This window comes from Drosophila obscura, unplaced genomic scaffold (genome assembly GCF_018151105.1).
Source record: "Drosophila obscura isolate BZ-5 IFL unplaced genomic scaffold, ASM1815110v1 contig_186, whole genome shotgun sequence".
Taxonomy (NCBI): Eukaryota; Metazoa; Arthropoda; class Insecta; order Diptera; family Drosophilidae; genus Drosophila; species Drosophila obscura.
Window position 1 is genome coordinate 8459771 of NW_024542774.1, and position 9839 is coordinate 8469609.

At 43.6% G+C, this 9839-nt stretch overlaps 2 protein-coding genes across 16 annotated transcripts; both read left to right on the forward strand.

The window, feature by feature from the left end:
- The first annotated feature begins 128 nt into the window (after positions 1-128).
- LOC111073549 (resistance to inhibitors of cholinesterase protein 3) lies at positions 129-7315 on the forward strand. 15 transcript variants are annotated; one of them, XM_022365901.2, is made up of 12 exons: positions 130-233; positions 1493-1922; positions 2058-2177; positions 2397-2551; positions 3127-3267; positions 3336-3462; positions 3737-3757; positions 4201-4460; positions 5922-6080; positions 6140-6232; positions 6357-6506; positions 6573-7315. In XM_022365901.2, exons 2-12 carry the CDS (start codon positions 1697-1699, stop codon positions 6705-6707), a joined length of 1587 nt encoding a protein of 528 aa, XP_022221593.1. In that variant the 5' UTR covers positions 130-233; positions 1493-1696; the 3' UTR covers positions 6708-7315. The 15 variants fall into 15 exon arrangements, 14 of the variants coding, with proteins under 14 accessions (XP_022221601.1, XP_022221607.1, XP_022221593.1 ...); XM_022365906.2 differs by lacking the exon at positions 4201-4460 and adding an exon at positions 5504-5598 and having other exon boundaries at positions 131-233; XM_022365902.2 differs by lacking the exon at positions 130-233 and adding an exon at positions 960-1063.
- A 376-nt stretch (positions 7316-7691) lies between these two features.
- Positions 7692-8752, forward strand: LOC111073551 (NADH dehydrogenase [ubiquinone] 1 alpha subcomplex subunit 11). Its single transcript, XM_022365916.2, has 4 exons — positions 7692-7798; positions 7968-8230; positions 8294-8388; positions 8457-8752. The coding sequence occupies exons 2-4, from the start codon at positions 7974-7976 to the stop codon at positions 8612-8614; spliced, it is 510 nt and encodes a 169-aa protein (XP_022221608.1). The 5' UTR covers positions 7692-7798; positions 7968-7973; the 3' UTR covers positions 8615-8752.
- The last annotated feature ends 1087 nt before the right edge of the window (positions 8753-9839 follow it).

Below are 9839 nucleotides of genomic sequence, written 5' to 3' on the forward strand. Positions count from 1 at the left end.
ATTAAAAAAGATGTCTAGTCTAGTTTCTAGTCTAATGTCATACGGCCCTTAACCGATAGACTAGCTACCTTCTTATCGATACTTATCGGGACACGGGCTGAAAAATCAATATGCTGTAGTCTGGCATTTTATGCTTACATTCGAGTAACGACAAACTAGCAGTTTGAAATTAGCAGTAATTAGATAAGTTAACGAATATTTAAATACAGTCAATATATACACTAACGAAAATGGTAAATATTGCTACAAAATAAGTAGAGTGTCCTCACAAATGTTCAAATAAACCGCCAAGGACAACAGACCTGAAAAACTCGGACGCTAACAAATTTTAGTATTAAAAATAAATGATGAATACATGCTTAAGCTGTGCGACATTGAACCCCGTTTCAATGCCGTGGCTCCAAAAATAAAATAACAGCAAACATTCCGAGGCGCACGAGTACTTTTGGCACGGTCGGAAAATCTAGGCCCCAGGTCCAGGTGTGTCTGCAACGGCTAAGACGGGAAAAGCTACAACAGTGCGCGGCCAAACAATTTTACTTTCGCTTAGTCGCAGTCAGTGCGTTTGAAAGCGAAATGGAAAACGTTTGGGAGAAAATTCCCGCAGAAAATTCATAATACATATGAGTACTCTCGCGTACTTACATATGTATGCATGCGTGTGCCAATTTTCGCGTGTGTGTGATAATAAGGCAGACAGAGAGAGAGAAGAAAGCTGTGAAATAATGAAAACTGAAAATATCAAAACAGAAAAAATATATGCAAAAAAATGCTCGGAATGGGGAGAAGAGCAATCACACTCCTCGCCCACAGCGAGTGCAAGGGGCCCACGTTTCAAGTCGTTTTGTCGCACTCATTATTTTATTTTATTTGACTTTTGCCGTTATAGCGGCAAAAATAACGGACCAATGCTCGCCGACGATTAGCAAGAAGAGCACACCACACGGAGGCAGAGAGCGCGATCTCATAAGTCGTGTCGGCTGGGCCGTGCGCCGTTTTTAAAAATTCGCTAATAGTTTCAGAAAATTGCCTGACCAGTTCGGGAACAACATTCGAACTTTGCGTAAGATCTGTCGCTCCGCTCCCCAGGTCTCCGGGCAACCTTTCCGTCCGGGCCACACAGATATCCATAAAGCAATTGAAACGGTGTTTTTGGAAAAATATTTTAATATTATTTATGCGGTCGTTAATTGTGGAAAGAAAGCTGCCGACAGTGATTTCTGTGTGCAGACAGAGAGGAAAATAATGAAAAATTATTAGACGGACCGAAAAGACCGAATTGCGCGAGCTAAAAATAAATAATATCGGGACTGCTATTTATGTAATAAAGTCTTTTTTGTTATTGTCCCACAACAATATTTTAATAAACCCAAATGATTTTGCATTGTAACTCGTGATCAGTGAAGTGAACGACTCCCGATTTAATGTCGAACTGGAACTGGAGCGTGTCACTACATTATATTACCAACTCCATGTATATTGTATATTTCAGATAATGCTTTAGACGTACAGAAACACAATCTACATTTAAACAAAAATGAGCCAATGTCAAAGTTAACCGCAAACTGGAGCCAAAACATTTAGCAGCCGCATTCAGAGAGCAAATCAACTCAACGATCCAAACAAATCAGGAATTATTAAGCCTTTGGTTTTAGCTTTAACTCGGAGAGGAACGATTTTTGGAAACGACTACGAAATGCCTTCAGCAGCCATGGTGCCACCACAGTCAGCGACAGCGAAGAAACGGCCATCCGCCATAAAGGAGGAGGGTATGACGCCCAAGAAGACGGCCCTGATTATTGTCACCGTCATAGGATGCATTGCCATATTGTGGCCAAAGGTCTTCCATCCCATGATGTTCGGTTCTGTGCCGCCGCCCAAACAGCAGAACTTAAAGGAGCAGCGGAGCGGGGCACCGGGCGGTGAGTGGCAATATTTCCGCAATTAGAATAGAGAATTTATTAGTTAATTATTTGTATTTATTCTTTTATTATTGTCTCTGTGTGTCGTGTGTTATGGTGTCTGTCTGTGTTTCGCCTGTCCTGTTGGTGTTGTAGGCTGTTGCGATGTCGTGCTTGACAGGGAGCAATTCATGAACGCTTCGAAGCCGGATGGTGCCGTACCATTTGGCCCCCACCTGTACCGGAAGCATATTAACCTCTACACGGGTGAAATAAGTAGGTCGCCCCCCACTGGAGCACTTTCCCTCTATACATATATTCTCGTTAACGATGTTTGCATTCCTGCGCTAACTTTTAAAAAGCTTCACTAACTCGAAATCGATCCTCAAATCCCTGTCTGACGGGTTCTTCGCTTACCTTAACCTCATTTTGTGTTCTATTTTCAAAGTCAAAGCTATGCACAGCCCAAATTAATTGAAATAATATTCTTCCCAGGTCTGCGACAGGAGCGTCCGGCCCACCTGCATCCGGAGTCCATATATCAGGCGATGCGTGAGCGTGGTCGCGCCATTCCCGCCACGCCCACCGTGCCGATTGTTGAACGCAAAAGTTCACCAAGCAATCCGCCACCGCGCCTCGTTGACGGACGGGTGAGTGCTCCATCTTGATGTGCATTGTTCTATGGAACCTAATCATCCAATTCGGTGATCATCATAATGACACTGATGGCGATGGGTTGGCGGAAAGGGATGCATGAGACATCATCGCTCTCGTTGGAAGTCATTTATAAATAGAAAAAGTTTATTTTATTTGGATTTTGGTTTTGTTTTTATGACACTGCACGCAACTGAGGGCAAAAGACAGCGCAAAAGAAAACATACAAAAGAAACTGTAAAGGATGAGTGGGAGAACCGAACAGCAGAGTGTGGGGTTGAACTTGTGCCAAATTCGATGCGCCAGTCCCAGTCCCATCTCATATCTGTCTGCTCTCCTCCGAACGAGTGCCACAGAAGCTGAGTGAAATGGAAAAAAAAAAACAAACGGAATAAATTAACTATATGTTGGCCCTGTCCAAACCCATTTGATCCGGATACATAAACACGAATGCCACAAGGGGGAGGGAGTCTCACACAATTACAGCATGAATTGCTTTCAACATTTGCTGCCAATGATTTTGTGTTCTAAGATATTCTATAATGTTCTCACTCTGTTCTCTGTTGCGTAGCCTGGTCCGATTCCTGGCATGCGTCCTCCAATGGGCGCCGGAGCGCTGCAACAGCCCCAGCAGCGAGGCAGCAGCATGGGTTTTCTAATGCCGCTCTACACAATCGGAATTGTCGTGTTCTTTGGCTATACGATAATGAAGGTAGGGATACCTACATATATCCTGCAGCTGCTCCTTAAGATATATTCCTAATTGCAATTGCCACACAGATTGCATTCAAGAAGCAAGTGCCAAATGCCCCGTACGGACCAGCCCCATCGGATCCCGGCTTCCGTCAGCAGGTGTTTGCCCCACAGGAGCACAGCCAGGTGGAGGATTTGGGCGGCACCAAATTGGGTGAGTCCTCTGGCTAGTTGCAGTCACATTTATTACTTATTCTTCTTGTAGTTCTTACACACAATGCAGCAGCCACACCACACCACACAGACATCTCCATCCATCAAATAGATACACAAAAACATTTAACCCACGAGTCGATTCTAACCGAAACACCACACCAATTCATTTTTGTACTTTTCTGCTTCCGCCCCGCCCCGCCCATGCACACACTACGCCACACATCTGAATCTGAATCTGAATCTGCCCTGCCTGCGCCTGCATATGCGATAAGGCTGGCGAGAACACCAGACAAGTAAGCCAGCTATGTACATGTAATCCAGATATGGAAGAAGATCCAAAGAGTTTTGTTCGTATCTTGAGTTCGGTTCTAGACCACGGCGTAGTCGATTGGATGATGGCGAAGGAAAGCTTCGCCCACTCTTGAGTTTTGAAATATGTCCTCCTCATTTGGTTTAGTATCTTTTTTTGGCGGATATACTCGTATATTTGTGCACTCGTGTTTTGTTTATTGATGTATCCTAGATGTATCCTAGATGTTGTATTTAAGTGTTTACTAACTCATAAGCCAATCACAAAATCATTGATTGAGTCACGCCCGCCCCCTCACGCACATGTCTATACATTTAGTTTGTTCTGATTTCGCCCCTCTGTAAATACATTAGTTTGTTAGTCTCTCGTTTGTCCTTTTGGCCTCAATCTCAATCTCAAAGCAAAACTCGTACGCAAATTTTATAGGAATTGCAGCAGTTAAGCCGCAGGCGCTGGAGACCCCAACGAATGGAAGACAGCGCAGCCACGACGAGGAGCTCTACAATGTCAGCCTGTCGGCCACCAAGGTGGCCAGCAGTCTGTCCAACTCCCTCAGGCAGCACCAGGAGCAGATGGAGAAGGAGCAGCTGATGGAGATTGAGAAGCTGCGCCAGAAGCTCGAGGATACGGAGCGGGCGATGGCCAAGCTGATTGCCGAAATGAATACCGATCAGTATGAGGCAAAGGTTAGCATCGTCACCATCGTTACCATCAGCGTTACCAGCGCACTGTTCCGATATGGATACAGATACAGATACAATAGCATTTTCTATATATCATTTTTACGATCGTAGCGAACTCAGTTCAGTTAGCCAGGCACCGCCGACACCATTCAATATCATTTATTAATACTTTACCTGTTTCTTTGTGTTCTCATTTTCAAGATGATTGCCATGAAGTTTCTCAAGCGGCAGCCAAATTTTTAAGACAAAAAAACAACCAACATTCAATTCACATCTAATCAATCAATCAGACCCAAATCAGATCAAAATCAGATCAAAGATCATACCTAAGTACAAGCCAACAATAGATTAATTCTTGTTTTTGGTTTCTAGTAGATAGATGAAATGAATTGAATTGAATCCTTTGGAATGGTTTCTCTTGCTACCCTTTCCCCAGTTCCACTCCCCAGTTTCACTTATTTTTCTTGTTACCGTTATCCCCTGTGTATACTATCATTGTCTCTCTCTCTCTCACTCTCTGTCTCTCTGTCTGTAACTATTGCATGGAGCGAACATCCATCTCTCCCGCTCTATCTCTGTTCTACTCGTAATTTTGCTCGTCAGCAGTCTATCGGCATGCGATACGATAATTACCATTCCTAACTACTAACTAACTTTAATCTAAATGTACCCACCACCTGCAACTGCCTACATATCTGTCTAAACTGTTTCAACTAAATTCTTATGATGGGGACATATTTTACAATTCAATCGGGCCAATCTCTATTCGAAATTAATACTAGTATTCTCTAGAGTCTAGACTGAAACATCACATTGCCAATATACCTCGTACTCATGCCATTTAATATGCTATATGTATAGGATTTACAATATAAATATTCACATATATTCTGTCGTTTCTACGTTTTTCATGTTTCTCACTCTCATGTGTAATCCAAACCAAAACAAAACAAAACAAAACCATTTTTGTTATTGAAAACAAATCTGTGATACAAAAAAAACCATGATAAACGAAAACCCAAACTGAAAATCCGAATCGTGTATAGTTGTAACGGCGATACAAGGTTTGATAGACGCTGCCGATGAGCAATTGAACGTTCGAGACAAGCAGAGGAGTGATACTGAAACTGATTTGAATAAGGTTAGAGGCCGTCAAAGGGTCCCCACACGGCAATCGTTGAATTGAACATTACCTATAGATATATCTGATATTATCTGAATATCTAATTACGTATTCTTTCTGTTTTTATTAACCAAGAACCTTCGACTAATTGAGTTTTGTTGCGTTTCACCTAACCACAAATTGAAGTAATTAATTTCTCGATTTTCTCGATTTTTTATTTTAACTTTAAATGTTTGAGGCTGTACAAATATGCTTGAATCCAATCCGGATCCAATCTTTCAGCGTCAGCTGCAGCTGAAATCTCTAACATAGTTTTTCCATATACTCGTACCAACCCGCAGCAAAACGACAACGAAAAAACGAAAGAACAACTGGAGAAGGAGAACATTTCCAATGGGCATGTAAACACCAACATCGACCAGGGTGCAAAGGCAGCCAAACAGCAGCCACATCAACAGCAGAGGAAGCGTCGGGACCTAAGCGCTGAGCGGGAACTAACGGTAAAAATTTATCTTATAAACGTAGATTTGTTCATGTAAATAACCCATTGTTTGGTCAGGTATTGGGCATGGAGGTAACAGCCAGTTGCGAGGGCGGCCGCAAATGGCACGGACGCCCTCCAACGCCTGTTTTCCGAGCACCAAGCGAACATGTAAGTTCCACTGCACCCCCCCAGAACAGTATTCAATCAATGCTGCAAGCGAAAATGTTCCCATTGCTTTCCAATTACTAACATTGTGGATTACTAAGAGCACGTTTTACTCTTTTAATTGCAGTCCAAATTGGAAGGAAATCTACCCGAGCCGCAGTCCATTTACTTGGAAGGCGCTCTGGCACACGACTCACAGATTTTGGTGGCCGACGCCGAGACCAAGTGCGAAGAGGTCTACGATGCTGAGCTCAATGGATCCGCCGAGGAACCAGCCGTAAGAGAAAAAAAAACACTCTTCAGAGTCCCTTCGGATCTAATTGAATTTTGTTCTCGCTTTCAGGTCATTCTTAGCAGCAAGATGACATTATCATTGATTAATTTGGATGCAAATCAACAAAATGGCAATGTGGGCAGGCCGGAAATCGAGAGTCCCCTGGCTGACGATATCGAAATAATTGGCCATGATGAGCAATAGAGAAACGATTCGGCTCTGAGAGATATACATACTACATACATACATATATGCAAATCGAATTTTATATATTTGTATATTGTTTGGCAAAGTTGATGATGACATAATTTTGATGAAACGAAACGATCGCAGGAGCAGAGTGAAATAATTAGCAAATTACGACTGATTAACATGAAACAGAATTGCCAATAATTTGATAACTAATTTGTATATACATATTGTATGTTTTGATATATTCGTTTTGTTTTCGAAAACGCCAACTGCTCTATGGCCCCTCCAACACCCAACACTGCTCTACGAAACTGTTCCCCACTTTGGTCAAATCTACTCGTAATGTAATCCCACTTGCACGCAGAGTCTCACCAAATGCGTAAACCCTACGATCCATGATCCGATCCGCATGATTTTATGTGAATAATGTTAGTTTGAAACTCAAGGCAAGAACTAGTCTACCACTAAGCTAAGCGCATACAGCACACTAAATTCAAAATCGCATCGTCTATTATTCTGCACTCTATAATACATACTTTTCGCATAACAGAAACCTTTTCTCTTCTCGTTGCGTGGGAAGGATAAATTACCTTAATAAAAAGCGTTCTATTGCACCTTAAGATTAAAGAACTAATATTAGTGCCACAGCGTTTGTGCAGCTAGTATAGAGAATAAATTATAAACCAGACTTGAAATCGAAAAGTTTGCTCTCATTTACTGGTATCATTGACTTGGACTCGAATTAGAGAAAAGTGATCTGCGATGATATCTATATCCGTTTTTCTCGGATTCGCGCTCAGTTTCTTTTCAGCATTTTAGCGAGGAAAATTTCATTTAAATTGACATCCACTGTGAATTTGAATTTTATTTTGAATTAACCCGGTCGCAAGGAAACATCTTCTATATATATTCTTATCCTGCAGCGCCACTGGATATTTTCACCAAAAAAATGAAAACTATGCACTTTCAGTATTTTTTCGATAAAAATATACACTTCGGTATTTTGTCGATAAAAATATCCAGATGGCGGTGCAGGATTGCAGCTCTACCCCATCAGCTGTTGTTGTTAAAAATTTCTGAAATAATTACGTAAATTTCGGCAGGTTAGTATATTTAACAATAATTATGATGTACTGCAATCGGAATAACCCTTGATGTGGCGGCCAACATGACCCGCCATGGTGGGGGTAGTTCCCTGTGGCTAAATTGCAGCGGGTAGAAAAGATTCCCATGCTTTTGTTTGTGTCTAATGTTTTTCCGTGTGTGTTTCAGCCGACAATGTCGATCTTACGCTCCAAGTACTACGATCATCCCGATGGGGAGGATGCCTTTGGCAAGATTGTGGCCACCAACAAATACGCCGCCGCCGCCGGCCTGGCCTGGTCCACAGTCGATGTGCTGACGCTGGCGAAGCCAAAGGGCTACCTGCCCACGCTGGGGCGCTTTGCCTACAACACGGGTCCGCTGATGGGCATGGCCACAGCATTTACGCTCACCACACTGGCAGCCACCAATGCGCGCGGAAAGGATGACAAGTGAGTGGGCGAAAGAAAGAACCTTGGACTGGCTGCCTGGAATAACGATTATTTAAATTGCAGAATTAACTACTTGCTGGGCGGATTCGCTGCTGGTGGCGTCTTCGGTGCCTGGAAACACAACCATGTGGCCGGTCTCTGTGCTGGTCTCTTCCTAGGTGAGTGAGCTCCCGCGTCTCTTTGCATTGTTGGTGGTTATCTAACGCTCTCACTCTCTCTCTCACAGGCATTGCCGGTGTTCTTAAGAAGATGTCCATTGAACAGGGCTGGGAGTTCTTCCCCGACACACCCACCAAGCAGTACGGCGGCGTCAACATTGCCCAAAACGATTGGAGCCTTATGGCCGATCGTCCCAAGGGCTGGACCTCGGAGAAGCAGGCCTAGACGTGGAGAGGAATGGAGTCTTCGTTCTTATGTTTAGTTTAATGATTCAATTAGTGACGGATTAGGCCAAATTCCTGTGCCAGCGCCACTGCTGGAGCCGAATAAAAGCCCAAGTGAGAAGTGATAATGTCAGTTGAAGCCGCAATCTGCAGTTGTCCATTTCCAATATCAAATGGTGCCACAGGCAGGCATGCAGGCAGGCAGCTCGATGGGCACTGCTCCGTTGGCCACTGAGATATGCAAACAAGTCAAAAAGTGCCACAAAAACTTATCAGCTCTTGGCGTGAATGAATGACGGCCCAACCGACTTGGTGGGACCTGGGGCAGCCGCAGCAATGGCAAAAGAAGCATGGGAAGAAACGAGTCACGCTCTTACATATGTGGCTCCAACAGTTTATTTCTTTATTTTCGACGGCCCATTTAAAAAATCCATGAATGTGCATTTACTCATGTTTGGGCCTTTTTACTTTATGTACGTCGTGGCGAGGCGTGCGGTGAGTCATGCCACATGACAGATGTACATATGTGTATATGTACTTACGTCTATAGGTACATAGGTATGTGCATGGCAGCTTGTGCATACTAATGCTACTGAATATATTGAGCTTGAGCTTGAGCTCAAACCACCAGAAATTCCCTTTATGCATTGAGATTTTGCCTAATCTTTCTCCCTACCTTAACCTTTGGTAGCCGCAGAATATCTGTTTGTGTTGCTGATTCGGCTTTGGCTTTTTTGCGGTTTATTTTTGGGTGCTTTGCTTTTGATATCTGTGTTCGAACAAAGGCATCTTAGCAGGTCTGTTGGCTGTTATGAAAGAAGAAAGTTTGGTCACCCTTAAGCCGACAGCCGTTAAATCTTTTGGCTTCGACAATGCTCCCCTCCTTATATAAGAGATTCTGATGTGGGAGAACTATTAATGTAATACAGAGATGCTGGTGTTCTGGCTGTTGATGGGTTGGAGGGGCATCGCCAAACATTCCTTTCGCCACTCACCTTGATCTTTAGTCCATGTAGCCCACATCCACATCCCCGCCCTGCGCTGCGTTGGGAACCAGTCGAGCAGCTTGCCCCCGAAGCAAATTAAAGTGCGCCAAGCGGAGACTCGTCGCTGAATCCGTATTCGAATCTGACGCTGACTAATCTGTGGCAGCTGGCTCCACTTCCCTTCTCCATTGCATGCTGGCTCCGTAGCTCCGTGGCCGATGCTGATGCCCCAACTGCTGT